This window comes from Myotis brandtii, unplaced genomic scaffold (genome assembly GCF_000412655.1).
Source record: "Myotis brandtii unplaced genomic scaffold, ASM41265v1 scaffold14, whole genome shotgun sequence".
In the NCBI taxonomy this organism is placed as follows: Eukaryota; Metazoa; Chordata; class Mammalia; order Chiroptera; family Vespertilionidae; genus Myotis; species Myotis brandtii.
In genome coordinates this window covers 1,168,001-1,194,249 of record NW_005354999.1, presented here as the reverse complement: position 1 = coordinate 1,194,249, position 26,249 = coordinate 1,168,001, and the positions used below count along the sequence as shown (strand labels likewise).

General features: G+C 34.6%; 1 protein-coding gene across 1 annotated transcript in view; it reads left to right on the top strand.

Moving 5' to 3' along the window:
* SPOCK3 (sparc/osteonectin, cwcv and kazal-like domains proteoglycan (testican) 3) overlaps positions 1–26,249 on the top strand; it is a 197,202-nt gene that overhangs the window by 80,991 nt on the left and 89,962 nt on the right. Inside the window, exon 4 of the mRNA XM_005860775.2 lies at positions 23,664–23,787. Within this exon, the coding sequence (XP_005860837.1) occupies positions 23,664–23,787 (124 nt within the window). The remainder of the gene's footprint in view (positions 1–23,663; positions 23,788–26,249) is intronic.

Sequence of the window (26,249 nt, the reverse complement as noted above, 5' to 3'; positions counted from 1 at the left end):
TTTGGGTTAATTTGCATATGGTCGCTCTGATTGGCTGGTGGGCGTGGCTTAAGGCATAACGAAGGTATGGTCAATTTGCATGTTTGTCTTTTATTAGTGTAGATTGAATAATGCTGTACATATTTACTGTTAAAATATACAGTAAAATATGAAACTTTCATACCTTTTATTTTATGCTTTTTTTTATCTTAACTATAAACAACATAAATTTAATTAGTAAAATATTTTCAAAGTATGAGAAAAAGGGCACTACTAGTATTTTAGTGTTCAGACTATCTTTTCTTGTTAATCTTCAGATTAACAGCTTAACCTTTATTTTAAAATGATAATTTGGAAATAAGGAAGTATATTTTATATGCAGAATATAACCCACATTTGGTAATTGTCAGAAGAAGACACAAGAAATTAGAATATACATTAATACTCTGAAATATTTCAAAATATTTAACATAAGAAAAAAAGAAACATGTGGTATACATTTGACTTAATTTGATAAGTATTTTTTCCCTACTTCAGTCTATTTTCACCAAACTATCAAAAATTGATAGATAATTTGGGGTTGATTTTAGCCTAATGTTTCTATTATGGCATGTGTCTTCTTTTTGTCAAATTTTAATGCATTCTTTCACTAAATAATAGCATTGAGATCCAATATATCCTGACCTTGAATTATTATGAGTCTCTTTCTAGCTTGTTCTATGCTTAGAGACTTACTTCCTAAAATATGTCTATATAACCAATGGATATAACTGATTAGAAATCAACTCCTTATTTCAGATATTAATTCCATGCCCTTGAATGAAAAACTTTAAAGAAAATCAAGTAGCATTTTGAGAAAGTTTTGTTAAAATAACACAAATACACAAACTATTTAAATTGAATGCAATCAACGTTGTTTTTTTCATATGGAAAAAAAAAGAATATGTTCACATATTTTCTTCCAAACTAACTGATATAAACAGCTTCCACATGTCATAATTTTACATAATGAGGAATCTAAAATGGCTCAAAATTGCAACAAATAACTTTCATTAAGCCATGAATATTGAATAGCAATTACTGCTTAATAGGCTTTTTATAAGACACTATTTACAGTACAGCTGGTAAGTTGCTATAAATTCTGCTTGGATGTATCATGCAAATATCAACACCTGTGATACTTTCAGAGTATTAAGTCAAATTCATTTGGGTATTCTTAGTCTAATCTTTTCTGCTCCATAGCTTTTGAGGATTTTTTTCTGCTTATTGACATTCTTTTTAACATTATGCCTTAATAGAATAGTGTCCATTTATTGTGCAAAAAGTATATCATTTTCCATGGATGTTGGGGGTTGTTTTGAGGTAAAAGGCTTCCCAATATTTCTAGTCTGGCCAGTGTGGTTCAGTAGTTGAGTGTCGACCTATGAACCAGGTGGTCACAGTTCAATTCCCGGTCAGGGCACATGCCCAGGTTGTGGGCTCCATCCCCAATATGGGACTGCCAGGCAGCCAATCAGTGATTCTCTCTCATCATTGACATTTCCATCTCTTTCTCCCTTTCCCTTCCTCTTTGAGATCAATAAAATATTTCTAGAGGTCATATCCTCTTTGCCAATTCATTAAAAAATATTTCAAGAAATAGAACACAAAATGATCTAAACTCAAACTATGGATTTACTAACTACCTTTTTATGTGTGGTTATGTTTTTAGAAAGCTAAAGAAAATAATATTTAAATATAAAACATCTTTAAAGTGTCAAATGATATGTTTGCTCTTCATTTCTGTGTAACAAATTATTTTTGGATAAAACCACAAACTTTTTCTGATTTAAGATGGTCTCTCATGAGGTTGCATACAAGCTGTTCCCTGAGTTGAAATCATTTCAAGATTTGCCTGGGGCTGAAATGTTCCACTTCCAGTGTCACCCATGTTTTTCTTGGTGGCTTCATCAGCTCATTGGCTGGTAGACTAAAGACCTCAGCTCTTATCATGCTGTGGGAGCCTCACCGTAGGACTCACAACGTGATATGAGCATGTGCGGTATGAGAGAGAGAGAGAAAGTGAGCACCCAGCACAGAGGGCAACCACACTCTTGTAACCTAATCTTAAAAGAGACATCTCTTCACTTTTATCACAATCTGTGTATTAGAAGCAAGTCAATGAGTTTAGCCCACACTGAAGGGATGACACTATACAAGGCTGTGAACCAGGATGCAAGGATTGTTGAGGACCACCTTAGAGGCTGCCCACCCACAGATATTAAAATATTTAAGAGACAGTTGTGTGTTACCATTTCCCCCCTTTGTGGTAGTAGTTTATCTTTCTGATTATGGGAAGAGCAATGCTGCAACTGAAGAAAAGGGAAAAAGTTCCAACATATATGGACTGAAACACTTCACATGTTTCTATGTGTTGACCCAAAGTTAGTAATCGATATTTTTCTTAACTTTACTATTGCTAAAATCACAACACACAAATGTCAGCATTTTCTGTTTCTCTTGTTCACAGATTCTGATTTTTGTAATTTCTCTATGGAGAATGATGAGAGTGCTCTACAATCTCTGGAGGCATACATTGGTTGGCCTGGCGTCTATCTGTTGTCCACTCTAAATCCATTTGAACTGTGACCAAACATGTCTGCAGGACCAATATCTATTTGTATAGGACACCCAGATGGCTCTGTTTTGAGCATGGTTTAGGGAGGCTGTAGAGGCTGACACCAGCATAGATCATCATGATGTTCTGAGAGAAAGGGGATATTGGAATCTGGGCATGTACTCAAAAGGTGCCAGAGATTATTTTATCAATATGGTCAGACAGATAACTGAATCACCAAAAGGTATAAGTATACTTTTCCAAAAATCATTCCTAGATCATTTAAACAATAGTAGAAAATATGTCATTGATCAGTCTGAGCGCTTTACCATGCATGACACATGCAATTGGCCATTGCATTGTCCTCATTTTCCCATTTATTAAATTAACCTTATTTTAAATATTTTCTTCAGTACTACAGAAAAGGTCATTTTTTTTTTTTACTTCATTAAGTCAATTAGTCTGGAATTTGGAAAAAAGTAAAATAAACTAGGGAATTTTACCTTATGTGTTCCTGATTTATTGTAACTTCAATCATTGGTGCCTTTCTAGTATAATGGCTTTTACAAGAGAAAATAAAGTAAATTATATTCACATAATTTTATTGAGAATATGTTTGTTGGAACATCCTATTTTCCTATTAAACATAAACATAAAATGGCTTATTATGTAGACTATAATGATCAAGACTATGGTTTTGAGCTATTTTTAATAGTATTAAGAGGATCAGATAAAAGTAATTTAGAAGTTAATCATCATCTATTGAGTTCCTAATATATAAACACAGCTAAATCTGTTAGTGGGAATTATATAACCTTAAAAATGTATTTGTTACAAAGGAAGAAAAGTTGAAAATTAACATTCTAAGTATTCAACTCAAGAAGTTAGAAGAATTGAAAATTAAAATTAAGAAAGTAGAAGAAAAAAAGAGAGTAGAAGAAAGGAAATAATAAATATAATGCAGGTCATTATTGAAATATAAATCAAATATATAATAGAGAATATCAACTAACCTAAAACTAGTTCTTTTGGGGAAAACTAATAAAAAAGACTATGATCTAGCAAGAATGATCAAGACAAAAGAGAGAAGACACTTCTCCAATATCAAACATGAAAAAAAGGAACATCACTGGAGAATCTATAGACATTAAAAAGATCACAAGAGCTTATTAACTATATTAATGAATATTGCACTTGATCAAATGTAAAAATTTCTACAAAAAGTCAATTTATCTAAAGTGATTCAGAACAAAATAGAAAAACTGAAATATTTAGCAATTAGAGATACATATTTTAAAAACTTTATCTCTAGGTTGAGGTGTTTTCTTCATGAATTATTTTAGATATTTAAAGAAGGAAACAAATATTGTACAAACACTTTTGGATGATAAAATTGAGTTTTGTGCAAATTAATTGTGATTAATTGCAGTATCAAAAGCTGACAAGAACTTAAAAAGATTGCAGGCTAATATTGCTCATGAATATGCATGCAACATTCTTAACAAAAAATAGCATATTCAATCCTACATAAAAGAGTCATACATAATAGAATCAGAGGCTTGGAACAGACTGACAAATCTCAGAGGGAAGGGAGGAGCGGGGGGTTAGAAAGAGATTAACCAAAGATCGTACATGCATATATGAATGACCTATGGACATAGACAATAAGCTGGTGAAGGCCTGGGGTGGGGTGGGTGAGGGATAGAGGAGGGTGATTGGGGAATTATGGGGACATCTGTAATACTCTCAACAATGAAGACTTTTTTAAAAAAAAAGTATGAAATAAAGAGTCATACATCACAACTCAGTGTTTATTCTAGGAAAGTAAGCAAGATCAACTAATTAATGTAATTAAGAAAATAACAGAGTTAAACCTTATGATCCTCTCATAGAGATGGAGAAAAGTATTTGTTAAAATTCAATATACATTCATGAGAAAAACTCTTACTAAACTGGAAATGAAAGGAAACTCCCTTAATCTAAATTTTCAATCTCAGTCTTGTATGAATTTAATTAAATCTTGTCTCATCCTTTTAGTAACTAATGATTTATTTTATTTTATAATATACCACCTCTAACCTGTCAAAAAATCCTTTAGGTCTACCTTCAAAATATATTAGAATGCAACTGCTTCTCCACATCCCCATTGCTGGAACTTTTGTTCAGGCTGCCATCATGTCATGCCTTCATTAATGGAACTGCTTCCTTAACTACCTAGTTTCCTGTTATACCCTTGTCTTATTTCAATCTGTTCTCTAGGCAGCTGAAAGATGACCCCTTATAACTGCTTACATTAATTCTTATGTTCAAACTCGCTAATGGACCTTCTTATCATCCAGAATAAAAGTGAAAATAAAAAGTGACCTTATCAAGTTCAGATTCTTGGATTTTACTCTACTAGCAAGTTACAGGTTAGCCTTCCATTGTTTCATGGATGCTGGAAGAAGACTTGGGAATCCTGGGTTAGGGACATAGGATTTTATTACTCACAGTAAAAACAGTAGCCAGAGCTTCATATTTGTGTTGGATTCTCCATGTCCCTAAGTTCCATGATCCTGTTACATATACCAGCTCATGAAGTGGGCTACAATACAGGAGAAGAACATTGAGCTTGTGCTCTCATCACTTTTAGCAAGAGGAAGAAAGCCTGCTCTTTGTCCAGGGGGAGACATTACCTCATTTCTCAAGGTTACTTGCTGAAAATTGTATCTTAAGAAATAGATAGCAGTCAGGGTCTATTTTTGGCATATCAGCATGAACATGTGATCAATACCCATGGTGGATTGCATCTTCCAAGAAGCCTACAAGTCTAGACTCCTGTTACAACTGTGCTTTTCTTATGCTCTTGGTATTCCTTGCTTACAGAGCTTTAGATTGCCCTATTTGCTTTTTCTCAAATAGGTCAAGCTCCCTTCCCAACACCACTTTTTTAAAAAAAAAAACTCAGGGTGACTTTACTTGAAGTTTCCTCTACTTGGAATTTTCATAACTGACTCCTTCCCCTCTTTCAATTTTTATTTTCTCAAATATTAACATTTTAGCTCTTAGCATCCCATTTAAAATCGCAACACAATCACCTTTCCTTCTTTATTTTTCTTCAGAGTCCTCATTACCATTTAAACTGCCTTTGGGAGGGCACTAAAGTAAGGCAGTAAGCATTTTGCCTTGGATTTGGAAATTCAAATTATAGAAAGTTATTCTATAGAAATAATCAGAATAGACCTCATACATGCACAACAAATAGTATTTATCACAACATTGTTTTATGTAGCAATAAATTATTATAACAAATACGTGTAGACAAGGAATATTTTTAATACAAATACATCAGACAGCTGACATGAAGTATCTTTGGGTGCTGATATTATGTGTGATTTTTATTTTATGTATGTGGTTCCCTAACTTCAGGGTATTCCATACTGTTTTCTGTTTATTTCCTTTTCTTCCAAGTCTTCCTTCACATTAATTTTATATTGTTCACATTTTCCCTCTATTTTTTATGCACTACTAAGAATTACGAAGAGTTTGAAATTTCACCCCCTTTGTAAGCAGACATATTAGCCTGTGTCAGTTCCATGGGTACTAGTAAAAGACACCAGAACCCTGTGTCAGAGACAGAGAACTTGGCAACCATAGGGAATCAGCATATCTGTTGATTCCTCTTGCTCTCAGTCCCATGGGAGCAACATGGGGCAGGGAAGCTAGATACCTGCCCACATTGTGTGTTGCATTATATGAGATAAATTTGAAGTTTAGGTAACCCAAGATTTTTATAGTAAGTAGTAAGCCTTCCTTCATTTCACTGATTATCTTTATTATTCTGGACAGTGAATAAATTTGCTTTTACTTCCATAGCAAGACAAATCTCTGTGTCCCATGGAAGTTTATAATACACCTTGAAAAGATCGTTTAGAACAATGGGCCATTGGTGCTATGTGTGTAACAAGTGCAGAAATGGGAGGAGTCCCACATGGAGAATTGGTCCCTGACATGCCTTACATTATTGGTAATAATAACAATGATGCCCTAGTCAGTTTGACTCAGTGAATAGAGCCTGTGAACTGAAGGGTCCTGGGTTCAATTCAGGTCAAGGGCACATACCTTGGTTGAAGCTCGATCCCTGGCACTGGTCAGGGCGTGTGCAGGAGGCAGCCAATGGGTGAGTCTCTCTCACATCAATGTTTCTCTCTCTGTCTCTCCCTGACCCTTCCACTCTTTTTAAAAAAATCAATGGAAAAATATCTACAAACATGCTAGACAGGGGGGCCAAGTAGTGGGTAAGCCCCACCCCGTGAGAAAGCAAGCACATGAAAGAACTGAATGAAAGCAGCACCTGCTGGGGCACCAGGAGCCAGGGAGAGCCATGGGAGGGGCTCTTGTAGAGGTGAGAGAGGCAGATGTTGCTGTATCTTCCAGTCCAGGGAAGGCCTTTGTTGTTTATCCAAAGATCAGAAGGAAAGCATCAAAAGTTGTACTTTTTGTTTTTTGTTTGGTCGTTTTGTTATTTTTAGCAATTACATTTTATTTTGAAAATCTCTTCTGAACTCAGTGTGAGAAAAGTTTCAGAGACCAAATTAATGTTATTAGTAATATCATAATTTTAATATTGTAGTAATGAGGTTTTTTCATATCTGAAATTAGAGTAAAATTTGACACTCGCATTTACATTTTCCTCCCAGAGAATACTTTGTTAGCAAATTTATCAATGTATGTAGTTTTCCGTGCTTTTGTGCTAATAGGATTCTAGTAAAAAGTATAGCTGCTTGTGTTAATTATTATATCAATCACAGTGACCTTGCATGAAGGTTGGAGGGATATTAGGTAGATAGAAGGACTTTCCCATGTTAGCAGTGAGATAGTTTTTAATATCATATTGCTTAATATCTACACTAATAAAAGACAAAGATGCTAATTGACCGTACCTTTGCTACGCTCACCAGCCAATCAGAAGAGTATGCAAATTAACCCAACAAAGATGGCCGTTAAATTTGCATACTACAGGCAGATCCCACTGTGCCGCCCGCCCGGGGCAGGCGGCAGCGAGATCCCAAGCCGACGCCCACCCCAGTGCAGGATCCGGGCCTGCCGTGTGCAGGGCCGGGCGGCAGCATGATCCCAAGCCACCGCCTGACCCAGTGGGGATCCAGGCCTGCCATCTACTACCAGGGGAACGGGCCTAAGCCAGCAGGTAGTTATCTCCCGAGGGGTCCCAGACTGTGAGAGGGCACAGGTTGGGCTGAGGACCCCCCCCCCCCGCCAGTGCACAATTTTTTGTGCACGAGGCTTCTAGTACATCGATAAAAAGCAGAGTGCATCAATTCATTTACATCTTATCAGTCTAATTCCATCCAGCCAGCCATCCTTCTATAAATCAAATAGACTATTGCCTCATGTAATGAAATTAAGCAATTTTTTTAAAATTTTACCTAGATCTTGTCTCAATGAGGAATCAGTTAATATCTCCTGAAATTGACATTTTAGCAACAAAAATTTCCCAGTATTATCTTTTACTTATAAACCATGAAACAACTTCAGAAGAGTTCATTGGTGGATGGGTATTCTGAAAGAAACACCAGTTAGAAACAAGGCTTATTTAAAAATAGAATGAATATTTCAACTTATATTGACTTAATTATCATATTATTGTGTATAGTTTTGATATTGCCAGAATTAGTCAGAATTTGACTGAAAAGTCTGAACTTATATGAGGAATACCTGTTTTGTAGGAAAAAAGGTGTTCAAGGATGTGACTGAAGATTAATACTGAAGAGAACTCAGTTTAGGAATTTTCTTGATAAAAGAAATGAAATATCTTGCCATTAGTACCCAAAATATAACTTATTAATAACTAATAGAACATCTTTATATCTTTTTACATAAATTGTGAACTTATTAAAGTTAATGTTAAACAATGCAACAAGCTAATATATTTTAGGCTTATTTCTGTGCTTCTGGGATATATGTATAACCTTAGAAAATGCATATCACATGCAATTTCCAAGAGCAATAATGGTAATAAATATGAAATGTGAGTTTCTGTCACTACTTAGGAAATATCACAGTTCATATTATCTTACTCTAAACCTCTGTATCCTTGCACTTTTAATGTATAAATTTATAGAAGTGCTTGGAAAGAAAAAAAAAATCTAAAAGTACAAGAGAAACCAGAAAGATCAAGTAATAATGGAGAAGGTAGATCAAATTCCCAACAGTTTTCTGAGTAAGGCCTATTGAGAACCTGATACTGGTTCCTCCTGCTCTTTAAAGGTGCTTAATATTTTAATATTCTCACCTGTAGCATATTCAGTATCAGAAACTATACTACACATGGCTAACATAAGAGAAATGAACTTTTCAGTGCAAATAAACCCAAATCATAGATTTAGTGTTCTAAACAATGCAACTAGCAGGTTATACAGAAGAGATACTAATTATTGCCAGTTATTCGTGTTTTTTAAAAAATAAATATTTCTTGAGCATTTATACACATATATTAAGAAGTATTTTAGTCACCGGGGTTATAGAACTGAATAAATATGTAGAAATCTCTGCTCTGAAAGAGTTTATATTCTGTTGGGAGTAGGTTGGTCATAAACAAAATTAAAATCTAGAGGATGGATATTGGATATCAGGTAAGCTGATGCAATGTAAGTTGCCTTTAATTTACAACAATGGATTGTTTTAAAATGATATTTTTATTTCAGTGCTAAAGGAAATGAAAGCACTAGCATGACTAAGCTAGAGTAATGTTTGTACTTGTGGCTCATGTGAATATTGGAAGACTGTGTATGTATGAGTATGTACACGCACAGAAAAAAAATGGTAGAGGAAGACATTAATGCAATCCTTAAAACAGCCCATTTACTCTCTTTGGCAAGGGACAAGTGAACATATTTATATTTTTTTTAGTCCCAAATCTAATAGAGTTTGTATTTATATTTAAAAAATTATTTTAAAGTTATCTTAACATAAATCTTATAGAACATGGTATTTGGGGACAAATATAATTTGATCTCATGGAAGCATGTCTTAGATAATGTGTGTTAACTTTCTTGTCTATACTTCATCTTATGATCATTTGACAGGAAATGCAAATGTTTTCCATAAGTCCCTTGTATGTTAATCTGAGTGCCTGACCTTTTCATCATGCAGTATTATTTTTAGTACTTTCTCTTTGAGTTATCTTCTCTCATGGAAGGCTTCCTTTTTTTTTAATTTTTATGGTGCCAGCATAATTATTAAAGAGCTGTCAATTGAACTATGGTTGTCATTGTCCATTTTTACAAGGAGAGAATATTAAACAGGATTTATGTCAATTTTGAAAGCATAGCTCCTTTCTACATACAAAACACTTGTTGCTTATGATAGACTAAAATGCTACTATAATCAAAGATGATAAAACCTACACAAATATAACAAAAACTGTAAGTGAGGAATGTTGACAGCTTTTATATGTGGAAACATTTGTTACTTTGTGTTTTATGACTTGATTTTAACTGCTGTTCTCCTCTCTGCCCCCACTGTTTTTAGAAAAAAAATAGTGTTTTCTTCATAATTATATTAAACTAGAGGTCTGTTGCTCTGGGGGGCATGGATCCAGGCTGCTGCTTGGTGCCTGCACACACGCAAGCGGCCATGGGTCAGGAACATCCGCTTGGCACCTGCGCCCATAGGCCCGGAGTGGCCGGGGACATTCTGGGACCCCAGCTGCTCAGGGCCTATGCAGGGGCCTACAGGCTAGGAGCGGCCTGGGTCCCGAGAATGTTCCCGGGACCCAGGCTGCTGGCGCCTACGTATGCAAATTAACCGCCATCTTTGTTGGGTTAATTTGCATACTCTCCTGATTGGCTGGTTAGCGTAGCGAAGGTATGGTCAATTTACATGTTTGTCTATTATTAGGTAAGATGTACTTTATTTTTTAAAGGGCAGTCATGCTTCTAGAAAAAGAAAATATTTTTCTGAGTAAAGTTACTCAAATGCATCTAGTAGTAAACGGATTACATTTTAAAAACTGGATAGGATTCAGGAATAAGAGAGCTAGCAATTTCCTGAAAAATGTCCACAAAATAGCATAACTATAACTTTGTGTGATGGTCCACATTTCTCATTGAAATCTATTACTTTGACATTGTTTAAATGAAAAGTTTCTAACAGAGTAAAAATCACTACATTTTGCTATTATTTTTCACTCTGTCTATTAATGATGTACATCTTATATAGTCAAGGTTTTCAAATATTATATTGAAATCTTTTTGAAAATTATGTTCTTACATAGACGAAGATGAATAATTCAAGCTGGATGTGGTGTAGGTATTACCTACGATGAAAAAACAATAACTGTGGAATACCCTGTTTTTCAATTAACAAGGGAAGTAGTAGAAACCTTGCTATTGATTACAAATGAAGCACTACATACTATTAGCAAGCAGGAATGAAACAGATATTTGAGAAATACAGGTTCTTAATTTTATGGGGGAAAAAACTGCACAAAATGTTTGCTAATAAAATGTTTACCAAGGTTTACAACCTCACTGTAAGGTTATTTAAATTACTAAAATATATTTGGTCCTTCAGATGATCCTATTGAAATCTTCTAGGGAAGATTTCTGATCTCAGCTCAGGGGGGAAAAATAGGAGCAATTAGCGATGTTGGTCAGTGGTCTCTGTGTATCTTCAATGTGGACACATTAGGAAAGAAATGATTCACAACGTTCAACTCCTGAAGCACTTTGGCATCTCTGGGAATAAAATGAAGATTTAGAATATGCATGGAAATCTAGCAGATTGCTCATGCATGCACTGGGAAGAATTAGGAAATTAATTTCAAGCTAGTACTCTTAGAGCCCCAACCCATCAATTGAAAACACAACAATCCTGCAAATTTGTTTCTAACATAAAGTAACATTATTTTTTATTTAAGAAAACATTCATCAGGATAAAGAAAAATCAAATATTATTGGCATAAGTGAATCATTAACAGAGTTTTAAAATTCTACTCTTCTGTAGTGTACTAGTAAATCTTAAGCAGAAGGTAACTCACATGTTCTTCAGCATTTTCCTTTATGTTGACTGACTTCCTTGTTTATTCATAAGTCTTTAAAATTTTATTTTGGAATTATTGTTGAAAGTTGTGTTCAACATAAAGAGAAAAATGGTAATGGAAGAAATACAAATTAACAATAGAGGGAAATAAAACCAAAATTATAAAGAAAAATGTTAATTTTGATTGGTAATAGCAGCAACCTATGACACAATAATGCTACAGCATTTCTATCGATACATTAACAATATATTCTAAGACCCAATGGTTATTTACCATACAAATGCTGCTGGAAAGAATGGTTCATTAGACATTTTAGTAGTGAAATATTTACTGGACATAAATGTGGCCCCGTTTGTACAAATAATTTCAGTTCACCGACACCAGTTTATTTTATGACATAGGGATCTCCTTCAGAATTTTTCTACCTGCTGCTGTGAATGCCTTGGAGGCTATGGAGTTATTGCAAGGCATTGATATACATCATTAAATATTTGCATCATTTTTCAGAAATGTTATGAGTAAAAAAAACAAAAAGTTGTTTTCTGTCATATAATTTCTGAATGAACAACAGTAAAAATATGACTCCTATCAAATGGGAGTCCCAGGAGAGTGTTTTGTTTTAGTTTTAGTTTTAAATGTTGACTCGTCAAGGATGCAAAGTGCTATTGCAGAAGAAAGGCTTTGTTATATCCCTGCACTATATCTGTACATAATGAAAAGGACATTGTCTAACTAAACTTAGAAGCTTTTCTCCTGACTTGAAGCTATGAAATATCTGTTGGATCTTTCTTTTGGAAATGGCCATAGGCTACCTTACACCTCTTTTAAGGCCTTTCAGCACTATAACACTTGAAATGAAATTATTCTAATTTTTTTCTTTAACATTTGATCAACATATTGAACCTAGAGATGGACTAGAAACTTTAAGGCAAAATCCATATTGAGAACAAACAGGAGATTCTTCACAAGTGCAATGAAGTCATCAATTGGCTCCCTAAGAACCAGACTACAGAGAAAGTAGAATGTGAACATCAGCAGAAAGACCTGAATAAAGCCTGCAACCCCCATCATTACCAAGCTATACCAAGAGGTGGAGCCCCCTTCTGGTAGTGCCTCCTTTGGGCCCACTAGAATGTGAACATCAGCAGAAAGACCTGAATAAAGCCCGCAACCCCCATCATTACCAAGCTATACCAAGAGGAATGCCTGGGGGCTTCCTGGTGGTGGAGCCCGCTTCCGGTAGTGCCTCCTTTGGGCCCATCATTGAAGAGGTTGTTCCAGAAAACAAAACAAAACATTGCACAACACCAATTTGTAGCAAATTTCATGGCATTTTTAACACCAAGCTGGGCATTCTTGATATGTGAATATGGAGCAGGTATAAGGGAAATAAACAATATGGACGGTGTGTATAGGGAAAGGGAAAAACATTGCATAAGCATGGTACTGTAAGTGAAAAATGCAATGTCTTAATAAAGCAGTATGTAAAATTGGGAAACAATTGTACATCTATGTTCATTGGGCTCTTGTCCCTCTAAGTATAATGCAGAGAGTATATTTTAAGAGTTTGAGGTAATAGTCCATTACTTCTTAAACTTCTAAAATAGAACAGGAGGATTTTTTTTGGTCTGAAACATATATACCTGGAATAACTTTCTCCTCATCACACCTAGGGGAAGAGGTTAAAGATTGTGGAGAAAGGGCAAAAGTTAAAATATCTCTTACCAGCAGCTGGGTTGCATTGAGATGAAGGTAACATTTTAAAGTTCTGTTAAAGACAGTAGTCTGAAAACTCAGTTCAAACAGCCCTCACACCTTTCCACAAAGAGATTTCAAATGAGATCTGGAGAATGTAGCCTGAAACAAATGCCGAAGGTGACAACTTTCTATTAAAAGATGTCTAATTTTCCTCCTGGCCTTTAGAAAATGGAAGTTCTGCAGATGCGGCCACGTATGCTGTGTGGCTCTTAGTATGCTGACAGGAGCCTAAGAACCCACAGGGTTTTCATGGTTGCTGAATATAAAACTCAATGAATAATTCATAAACTGCATTTTAATTTTTTCTCCTGTTCTATAGTTAGTAAAGATTCACCAATTACCCAACATCTGCATTTCATCCCAATCTAAGGGTTTGTAAAATTTAGCTTCACCCAAAGGATTATGATAACAGAACTTATTTTCTCTTGATGACAATGATAAAGATGCTATTCAAACAATAATTCCCCACCCCAAATTTCCCTAAGCTTTGTGAAAAAGAATGTCTACTAATCATTCATTCAAGTGGTTATGTAAATGTATGTGTGTAACTTTGAGAAGAAGAATATTATTTGATTTCTTAGTAAGATATAGACATATTTGCATAATTATTTAAAGTGAGTTGCAAAAAAATTAATGTGATTTCCTTTAGTTATATTAAAATAGAACCAATTTAGTAACTCTTTCATCTTGCACATTAGGAAATTCACAAGCATGACATTAACTTTAATGTATATTTTCTTGTGAATTATGTTTCTGTTTTCTTTATTTATTCACACTTTCAAGTCCAAGATTAAGTTTCTATGCTTGGGGAACTTAAAGAAGTTAATAAGTATTTTTAAAATATAAATTATCCTCGGAATACTTGAATTAATTTCCGATTTGAAACCAAGAAGGTTGGGAATTACTTTCTACACTTTCATTTTTCAACCATGTTAAAATGAGATGTATCTTAGATTTTAATATGTCTAGGTTGCTTCAAATATCTGTGTTATTAATGATAATATTATGTTATAGCAAATTTACCCCCAAACTTCAGTGGTATGATGCAATATTAATTTACTATACATGCATTAAATCAAAAAGGGTAGTCATAGATGAGTGGAGGTTCTCTTCTTTCTGTTGATTTAGGGACATGACTCTTACTATAAGTATGCTTATAGAGTTCCCTTCTTTACAAATGTCATAGTAGTGTGTAAACATCGATCTATACATCCCCTGAAGTTAGAGGGGCAGAATTATGATAAGGGTATATTTAGCCTGTTGTTGGGAAGTGATGAAAGGAACTCAGGACTACCCAAATTTCCCACCAAAGGATACATGTGCAAAGGGGGGAAAAAGTAAATAAATTAATACTTATCTCATGCTGAAACGCATTCCCATCTGCCATGCTATAACCCATGAAACACCCTTTATTTAAACTTAAATGTCTTTGCCTTCTTAATGGTACAAATCTAAGTAATCCAAGATCAAATTTTATCAAACCAATGTAAATGAAACAAACAAACAAAATCAAGTGAATGCGGTTTCCAAGACATAACACAAAGTGAGTAGACAAATATTATTATTTACCTAAGGTCTGCAGCCAAGTTCCAGAAGTCTAGGTTACCCGTTTGAGCTTCCCCTCAATATAGAGAGACAGTAGCCAGCTCCCAGGAGAGTATCTGCCAGGCCAGTTGAACTTAGCCTTGTGATCCCTCACCTAGGGACTCACTAACCTTTTATTCAGCCCAGCAATTCTACTCACCAGACTTTGGTCAGTGAAAGAACAGTAAACATGATAAATCATTAGCCATCTTTCTATTTCTTGCAGGCAGTGCTTAATGGGGGAGTTGGGAAATGCATAGTGGTCTTCATCTACTATATGTTTTATGGCCTTCAAATGGTGAGGAGAAAAAAAATGTCAGAAGGGCAAGAGAGATAGTTGTATTTTTTAAGGGAAATTAGCATGAGATTGTAGATTAATTGGATTTCATTGTTCTAAAAGTCAAGTGAGAAACAACAAAAATGCAGTAAATTTGCAATATTTTAAGAGTTAAAATAATTGTTGAAAAGAAGCCTATGTAAATCACTCTTCCCCATACAGTTGTAAAGAGCCAAATTGCTCATTTCCCGATGCTTGCTTCCTAGATGAGTAATAGAGAACATGTTGCAGATTCTGAAATATGAGATTGAAAGAGTCTTTGATAAACTGAAACTACTGAAGGAAATAATGTAAAATGCTTTGTCATGCTCCTTTATGTTATAGCATAACATAATTTGTTAGGAAAAATAAGACTCTTGTTTAATTTTTTTTTGCAATTTTAAAAAATTTATTGGGGTGACATTGGTCAACATGCTCATATAGGTTTCAAATGTGGGTTTCTATTAAATCTCTTTCAATTCAAGTTGACTGACTTTTAACGTAGAAAATCATAATGACTTTTAATTATTTAATTTACACACTATTTATGAAAAGTTTATTCAGTAAGAAAATAATGCGATAGAGTTTCTACTTCTTAAAAGGACACATAGCAAAGAAAATAGGAGCCATCCTTAGTGCTTCAAGCAGGTACTCCCTCCCACGTTTCTTTCTTCCTCCCTTTCTCCTCCTCCTCTCCTCCTCCCTCCTCCTCCTCCTCCTCCTTCTTCTTCTTCTTCTTCTTCTTCTTCTTCTTCTTCTTCTTCTCCTCCTCCTCCTCCTCCTCCTCCCTCTCCTCTCCTCTCCTCTCCTTCCCTCCCCTCCCCTCCCCTCCCCTCTCCTCTCCTCGTCTCTCTCTCTCTCTCTCTCTCTTCCATTTTCTCTCATTCTTTTATCTATTTAGTGCTGTTTATTGAGTACTTAATTTGTGCCAAGGTCAAGGAAATATGCTGGAGTAAAAACTATGAGTTGTGATTAAAAGGTGAAAAGCTATTAGTGGAAAGGGATGACCATGTGTAAAGTTTGGGAAAAGATTGATCAGCAAAGTATAAAAACAGAACATTAGCTGGCAATGTAGATAACGTATATGGACTCACTTTCTGAAATAAATTCTTGGTATAATCCACTAATCCTTTTCAGTTTGTCCCGATGACCACTACCCCTAAATGCAAAAGAACAAAGGGAAGAAAACCCCATTGTCTCTGTCATCTGTTTTTCTTCTAATTAAATTGAGAGTCAGATGAGGCATGTTGATATGACTGTTATTTTTATTGTTTATCCACAAAAAAAGGTAACTTGATTGCTTTCCAGTCTTTTCAACTGTAGCATTCAATTTCTCTAAAAATTAGTAAAGTGAAAAAGTGAGAATGCTTCTCTAATCTACTGAGACATAAGGTGAGATTAAAGTACATTGATTGAGAAGCCCCAAACTCTTTATTCACTCGCAGAAGAATCAATTATGTCTGGCTATGGTTCCATGGTTAGGATAAAGTATGCATTTGCGGAGGAGCACAGCCTTGTAGCTGAAGGACAATACTCGAAGTCCCAAGATATTGTCATGGAGCATACTTTTGTCCTTTAGATGTAAGAGGATTGATGGGAGTAATCACAGGGCAAAATACACTGTTATTTTATGCATAGTGTAAATTTATACATAAGGTGCATTAAGGCATCCCTCCAAACCAGGGACGCCATTCCTGAAGCTCCTTTGATGTGGAAAGGTAAAATATCTGTTTTCCTAAGTAGCCTCCCTGTTGTAAGCTTAATGGCGGCCCTAAAGATATATCTGCATCTTAATTGCTATAATCTGTGTGTAGTATCTTATTGAGCAAAAGAGAGAGATTTATCTTATATGGTGAAAATTGTGATTAAGTTAAAGATCTTGAGAGGGAGAGGTTTTCCTGGATTATTAGAGTGGGCCCTAAATGCATTCACAATGTATCCATCTAAGAGGGAGACAGGAATTTCGACAAAAACACAAAGAGAGGAAGCGGATGAGAATAGAGAGCAGAGAAATATGCAACCACAAGCCAAGGAATGCTGACAGCCACCAGATAACCTAGAACTCCCTGAGAGAGTTCACTGAAACTGCTATTGGATTTTTGACCTCCCTAACTCTGAGAAATTAAGTTTCTGTTGTTTTAAGCCAGAAAGTTTTAGGTAATTTGTTATAGAAGATATAGGAAATAAAACTAATTTACTCCATTTCTGCAGGCACCACCTAACTAAAGGTAAATCAGGAATGTGTCAGAATGTTTGACCTAGTGACTCTAGAACATGCTTTTGTTAAATTAAATTTATGTCCAATCCCATGTAATTAAAATGAGCTCTGTTGCTGCCCACCTGCTTTCTACTTACCTGTGAATAGAGAGACTCTAAAGAGGTTAGATGTATTTTTAGGCCACATGCTGTAGGCCTTTGCTTTAAGTGACTCCTTTGTCTTCCAAACTTCAAAGCCAGGAGAAATCGCAGAAGTAGGGAAGAAGTGGGTATTTGGCCCAGTCATTTCTCCTAACGAAGCAGCTGTCATGGGAGCAAGACAGAGACTCAGAATTAGGGGAGCATGAGTATAGGTTTTAAAAAAGATAACCATATGGGCTGTTAAATACAATTGATAAGTAATATTTAAAGGGAGTATGTGTGACACAAACTTGTAGAAAAAGTGTTCTTGGGGGGTCAGAAAAAATTTACAATAGAAATGGCATGAGATGAATAGATATTGGTCAAATAAGCTCAATGTTGTCCTTATTACTTCCTAAACCATAGGAAAACCTCACTCTAAGCCAGGCCTATCTTTTTGTTTCCAAACTAATTCTAAGATCCATGAATTCAATGACTCTATCCACGTGTTACCTCCAAATTGTAAAATAATTCTTGAACACATTGTCGAGTCTATTCATGAATAAATATATGAACAATATTTAGAAGGGTGCATAGATACTATTTGTAGGTTAAAAGATAAAAAGTTATTGGATGAGCTAGTGATGGGGTTTTGACAGTGCCTAATTCATGTCCTAGAGCAGTGATGGCGAACCTTTTGAGCTCAGCGTGTCAGCATTTTGAAAAACCCTAAATTAACTCTGGTGCCGTGTCAGATATAGAAATTTTTTGATATTTGCAACCATAGTAAAACAAAGACTTATATTTTTGATATTTATTTTATATATTTAAGTGCCATTTAACAAAGAAAAATCAACCAAAAAAATGAGTTCGCGTGTCACCTCTGACACGCATGTCATAGGTTTGTCATCACTGTCCTAGAGTGTGCTAGGTAAGTTATAGCTATAACTATAAGTAACAATATATTATAAATAAAAGTAATACAAATATTTTAAAAGGCCTCTCTGATAACTTTTTATATATGCTACCAGTTACCAAGATAGCACTCCTTGAAGAATGTTTCCTTGTCTGGCAAATCTTACTTTATTCCTGATTTCACCAGAAGGCATCAACACATGCTTAGAAGTACATACTTTCAGCACAGGAATTAAAATCTGGTAGAGAGAAAAAAAACTTAGACATCTGAATTTTACTAGTTAACTTGAAAAATATCGTGAAAGCTAATGTGTAGAGACTTTGTACTCTTCGTCTTTTTTCTTTGTCTATAAATCAGACTCAAGCAAAACGTGGTAGCTTTCTTTCTCCTTTCTAATTTCTATAACTTTCCTTTTCCCATGAAGCAGTAAGCAAGGAGGAGGTCAGTAGCAATGACTTCCATGAAGACAAGACATGGAGAAAAAGTTCTGTTTTCCTTCCCTGAGTTTGGGATGACCTTTAATGATTGTTTTCTTAAATAAATGGTGATATTTAATGGTTGAATGCTTCTGATAATGCTTTCAGGTCTATTTATTGAACAGTAGTGAAATATTTGCTTCTGTTTAGAAAAACAAACAAATCAAAAGAATGTTTCATAATCAAGACATATTTTTATATATAAAATATATTTTGAATAATCAGTCTTTTCCCCATGTCTTTTGGTAAAAGTTGCTTTGTTTCATGTCATTTTATTTTAGGTAGAATATTTTTCCTTTTAAGCTACATATCTGTCACTGTTGTTTTTTAAATGCAAACATATTTTTTCAAATATAGAATCTCCTTGACCTTTAAGAATCACACATTTTTGTGAACTCAAATTTTAGTCATTCTTTGCTCAGTGCTGACATTATGGAACTGTTTAAGGTTAAAGTAATATCACAGTTAATGGTTGAAAGCTTGCTTTATCTATGAACATAAATAATTGAAAAAAATTAAGAATTTCTGGATTCTTATTTTGAATACACGATGTTATACGATGTAGACTTAGCAATCATATTAATATGCTCATATCTGGAGTGAAATATACCTGTCAACACATTTAATAGAACCAATTAATATATTCCTCTGTACTGATTTTCTAAATCAGAATCACATATATGGTGTATTATTTATTATACCATGTAAATTTCAGGTTTAATTAGCCAGGTATAGTCTCTAGGCAACATTTATTGGTGGTAGTGAATCTTTCTTTAAATAAAATTTGAAGCAGCTATGCTTTCATTTCTTTCACTTGTTAATGTAATTTATGTTAGGAATAGATTTTTCAAAGATATATTTTAATCAGTCCTTTCACTGTATTTTATTTTTTTCTATCACTGTATTTTAAAATATGTCTATAAGTGGACTTTTTTGGTAAATCTTTGTTCTTTGTAAAATATATAGAGCAAGTAGATATTCATATTGCAGAATAAGCTGTGCCAGCTCATTTTTATGTATTTAATGATATTTTCTAGTATGAATTAAGATTTACTTTTTATTTTTATGGTATCTCTTTTACTTAAAATTAAAATTGATAGATCATCTATTTTATTTCATTGCTCAAATTACTGTCATACCAAGTAGAGAAATCATATAAAGCATATTGTGGTCACTATAGTTTTAAAAAGCTCTGTATGCCTGGTAGAGCATTCTAAATTTCTTTTAATTTTATTGCCCCAAAAGGTAATTTAGTGCACTTATACCATCTGTTTATTTCTAATGCCCCTGATGAAAAAAATAAGGGCAGCCTTATTTCTTGAAGAGTTATGGCCAGTGGGGAAGAAATCATGACTTAGCAGCTGTGTCTTAAGGAAGAATTTCTCTACAACTCAGGCAGAATTTATAAAAACAACAACAACAACAAACATGAATGCCTAAAGAAGTTTAAATGTTAGATGTATTGAGAAGTCAAGAAATACCTCTTGTTGCCTTTAGTTGAGATTTTCACAGAATATTTCTGTTCACTTGAATGCTGTTTTTATCAGATTACAATCAAATTCTTCTGCTGAAGCAAAGTCATTAAGAATTACGTTAATATAGGTGCATAGAGAGAAAAGCAAATACACCTACAAAATTAGGAATTAGATACTGATGTTTCCCTTGTAAGATAAATACATAAGAAATACATTGGCATTTTATTTGGTTTGCATATTTGTAGCCTAAAGAATGAACGTGTATAGTACGTGATGTCAGATCTAGGAACTGTAAGATTTTAGAGAAATAAGTAATATGAAATAATTATTTTTATGATTTATTGACAATGTCCCTTGATATTGTAATAGAAGTATTATTTGATTCTTAGGTATGCTTTTTGTGGAAAGCAAGCCTCTTTAAACACAACCTTCTTTTTATCTCCCCTCTTTCATTAGTTATCACAAGACAGGGCTCCCTCCTTATCTTTCATTTGCCACCTTGAGATAGCTGAGTTTTGCAACTTCAGCATTCCTAGCAATCTCTTGCTTCACTCAACATCATCCTTCACACCATAACAATATATTTGTTTCACTTGATAACAGTAAGTCAAGTTCTAAAATTATAATATGTAGCCAGTATGCACTGTCTATGCTTCTAGTTTTTGAGTGCCTTCATATTAGTAGTTTTATTAAGGATTTATAGACTCATGGAATTCTCAGGATCAAATGATCCATATGATGAAGCTTAGCATTGTATAAATGAAGAAATTAAGACCTAGGGAGGTTTCTGACTTGCCAAGACTAATAAATAACATGCTCACATATGAAACTTAAATCAAATTGGAATGAGATTTTTTTCCTGCTAATCATTTTGGTAACATCATTTATGTTCTTTCCAAAGTCAATGTACATCCTAACACATAGAAATCATGTTCAAATTATATTTTTAAATTGCACAACATGATTAACTAAACATAAAACCAAGTATCATACTTGATTAAACAGATGTAGCTGTAATTAAATTGTAGCTATTAGAAAATTAAGAGACTGATGTACTTTCATACATGACTGATGCTGGAGATTCATACTGAGGACCAGAATGAAAGGAAAAGCAGGAAGACAAGAAGGTAGCTCAGGGACAAGAAGATGGTATGACTCAACTGCCTCAAAACCAGTCCTGTAAAGAAGCATTAGCAACAGTATAAATTCATCTTTGCTAGTTTAATTTTCAGCTATTAGAAACATAATTACATGTATATTGGTGTGAAACTACTTAGTGCCTTGAATGGCAGAATATAGTGTATTTGTATATAATATATATATCAGAGATAGATAGATAGATAGATAGATAGATAGATAGATAGATAGATGATAGATAGATATAGATATAGATATGTATTACAAAGCAAACATGTACTTAAATCCAGTACTGATAAAGTACCTTCTATTGATTAGAATTCTGAACTTGGTAATAATTTCTCCTAATGTATCCGCAAAGCAGATAATTTGCATAATTGTATGCCTTGTTTTGATTACGCAAAGTAAAAGAAAAATACAAGTAGAATATTTTATTTCTTATTTCTCTCTACTCCATTTCTATAATTTATTTGTTTTGAAGTGGTATAGAATACTGTTTCAAGTTTTCCAGTCATTGTTTTAATTTCCATTAGAATTTTGTACCAATTAATGAGTAATAGCAGCATGGTTATTTTCCCTTGTATCTCTTATGATGTGAACTCTGTGGCCACGCAAGATTTTAAAGTGGTCTTTTGGCAGAATTTACAAAATTGAAATAAAGAAAATGCATTTGGAATTATGATAGGTTTCATGAAAATCTTGAGAGAGACAAGCGATGGGAGGCAGGGAGGAGGGAGAAGAGAAAATAATAGACACTAAAACATATTTTAATTGATTTTCAGAGAGAGAGGGAGAGAAAGAGAAACATTGATGTGAGAGGGTAACATCAATCTGCTGCCTCCTGTTATGCCTTCCTCCCCCAAACCAGAGCCTGCAACTCTGGCATGTGCCCTTACCAGGAATCAAATGGGCAACATTTTGGTGCATGGAATGATGCCCAACCAAATGAGCCAGGACAATAAACATTTTTAAATTTGAAGTACATAGTTTGAACTTCTTTTCCTATAATGAAGATCCTTAATATATTTCTTAATAGTCTTGGGGATTGCCTTTTTGTGTGTCTAACTATTAATGACAATAAAATTTAAAGCAAAAAAAATCAAATGTATCTAGTAAATCATCTTTTCCCTTCGTGATATAGACATTATAGTACACTCTATAAACAACTTTAATGAGTGAGTACTGATTTACTAGAGTAGTTCTAAATATTCTTATTTTTAGTCCCTTTACTAACCCCCTCTATGTAAATTGTGCACACGTTACATACAGAGCAATAATTCAGTTTAATCAAAATGGAAAAACAAATAAATGTAAGGGAAGGTAGCAGAAGAGTATGGGTTTCCCCTAGTCATTCTAGATCAAAGCCTAATGGATCTATTTGGAAGCATCTCTACACAATAAAAGGAGGATTGGCTATCACTAAGCCTGCTAATTTGGCTCTCTAAATACTGGCTTTTGTAAAGGTATGGTTCTGGATTGCTCTTGCCTCTAAGGTAAACTGCTTCTCTTTCCAGGCACGTTGGGTTCGCCCTCGTGTTTTCCGATGGTCGCGACCCACAAGTTGAGAACTGCTGCCTAAGGTAAGCTGCTTCTCTTTTCAGGCACATTGGGTTCACCCTGCGGATTAGTGTCTGTTTTCTGAAACTGCTCCTGATGAAATACTAGGGTGGCTATTAGGGAGTCCCAGTTGTGTGAGTCCTTTATTGCTGAGCAATTGTTGTTTCTGTTTCTGGGTCTATGAAAAATTTGTCAAACTATAAATTAAAACAACAAATCCATATAATGAAATATAACTGGTCAGTATGTAATTAGCAGAATATTCTAAGGAATATATTATCGTTTTATTGTAGAGAACCCTTGATATATGAAACAACAGATTATAATGAAGGACACTGTACAGATTAATAGGTTGTAAAGGAGAAAAATAGTTTCTGATTCTAATTTACCTTCAAGATTTGGAGTGACAGTGGAAACATGTGATGTTAACATAAATGTATTTGTTTTTAAATAAGTGCATTAAGTCTGGTTGTTTTACTTTTTTAACAGTATGAAAGATGCAGGAGTAGGCCATAAGCAATGGAGGGGCCCCGTATCATCCACCTGCAAACAGTGCCCAATGGTCTATTCCAGCCCCGTTTGTGGTTCAGACGGTCATACCTACTCTTCACAGGTAAAGAATCTTATAGTCATTTAGTACGAAATACACAACTCAGATTTATGACTAAGTGCTTAAGTCTATAAGTTCTCTAATGTGATCATACAAATAATTTTTAACTTAAAATAATGTGGATAATCTTACTGATTTGAAATATGATTCAATATCTATTTGTTTCCCCTATTTAAGAATTTTTAAAGTTTTGAAATGCTGAAGTTGCCAACACTCTGAACCCTCAAAAATTAAAACCAACATTTCCTTAATTGCTGAGAGAGATCAGAAAGGGATCAGAAATTATTACCATGCATATAATAATGTTAATATTATTATTATAACATATCATTAGAGGTACAATCTGTCAATATCATTGCTACTTTTATCTCATGTTATTTCCTATATTACTTTATTTAAGCTTCCAAAAATTGTTTTTAACAAATGAGAAAACTAAGGATGAGAAAGATAAAACAAAATTGTTGTATTTAGCTGACATTGAAGGCAAGATGTAATGTCTTCCCTGATTCAGTGTTCTCTCCTCTACATTAATCTGCCTCCATATTTTATTCAAATACTAGAGGCCCGGTGCATGAAATTCACGCATGGGTAGGGTCCCTAGGCTTGGCTGGCAATCAGGGCCGATCAGGTTCCCTGCCACCCCACCTCCCCGCCTCCCCACCTCCTCCTTCCCTCACTCCCTCAGCACCCTGCCACCACCACTGGTCACCTTCCATGCTCTGCACTGCCTCCTGGTGGTCAGCGCTCATCACAGTGAGCGATCGAACTCGGTCTCACAGTCAAACTCCCGAGGGGATAATTTGCATATTAGTCTTTTATATATATAGATTTTGGAGTTTTTAAGGTTTTGGAGTTTGTTTGCTTTTTGATGTGACAAATGAATATAGACTCACAACCTCTTAGCTGAAACTTGGGAACACATACATGTGTATTGTTATGTAAAATATGTTTTAAAAGCATAATATGTAGTATCTCCAGTGGGGCCTTACCCTATAATTAAGTACACTAATATATCTTTAAGGAACCATATGAATATGCACATTAAATAGGATATATAAAAAGAATAACCTCACCTCAGTTCTTTTCTGGTTTTGCTTACTGCAAAGTAAGTTCCAAAAATTTGGGGCTATTTAACATTCTGTTCTGTGGGTACCTCTTTATGAACCATACTTTGTCTTGGTGAATATTTTTCTAGAACTTCCACTTGCATTTTACAGTTTCTAATCTTGATAAGAGCATTACAATGATAAGATTGATTAATTCAGTCAATAAAAATATCCATAGTACCTACTGAGTGCCAAGTACTGTGTATTAATTAAACCACCATATACCTACTTGATAAAGTTATAAGCCCTTGATGTTGGTGAATATTAGCTTTGCAGGCTTAGAAAATTCATGCTGTCAGCACAAGGGAGAATAAATCTATCTCATATTATCACATTCCACAGGATAAGGGTGTGCCGACCATTATACTAATTTATTAAATTACAACTAAGGAAGTGTCTTATAATATTCAAACTGGTAGGTAGAGGAACATGGGAAGCCGATTTTAATCATAATTTTACTGATGAAGATTGATAACTGAACAAGTTGCATCATGAGACAGATTGGCTTTATTACCGGCATCCAGCTGAGGCAGATGCATGTCTTTCTCAACAGTATAAACATATGTGCCAGCGGTACTGATAAGTTTGCATCCCGAGTGCCATGGTCTCTGGAGAGGGCTGGCATTAGTCTAGCACCTGCTTGTTTGGGGCTCTCTTCAGGATGCTACTAATAGATGATCGGTTATTTCACAATTTCGTTTCAAAGTATACAGAGTTACAATCACAAGTGATTTCCATCTGTTGAGACCATATGGGAAGCATTGTTTGATGATTTTAGAGAAACACAATTAGCATACTCCCACTTGAAACTAAATACACCTATCATATGTAGATTAATTCCCATACATTTCTAATTCCATGGGGTTTCCTCATTGTTCTTCTTTATATCTGGCACACTCTGAAGCCCAGATTACAAACCATATGCTCTTATTAATATTGTCAATAAATTTATTTTGAATAATCCATTCTTGAATTATTAATTTAATATTTTTGCTTATATATCACTTTCAAAGCAAACTCTGTTCTATAGGGCAAATTTAAATTAACAGCTTTTTGGGACTTGTAGGCATTTAAGCTCACAATAATGGTGAGCCCCAAATCCTAAACTCAGTGTGGTCCATGAATCTCCTTGCTTCAAGTTTCTAATCCCCCAGTGAGTAATCCTTCCATGATAAAGATTAGTCAGAAGGCCAGGTACTGTCAGTCCAGCGAGTGTGACCCCACATCTAGGAAGGAAGCCCAGTCCTGTTCTCCAAGTCTTATTATGGCTCTGTATCTACAGGAGCACTGATATACAGGGGTTTTTTTGTATTTTTACTATTATAAAGAACTAGAGGCCCAGTGCACAAAAATTTGTGC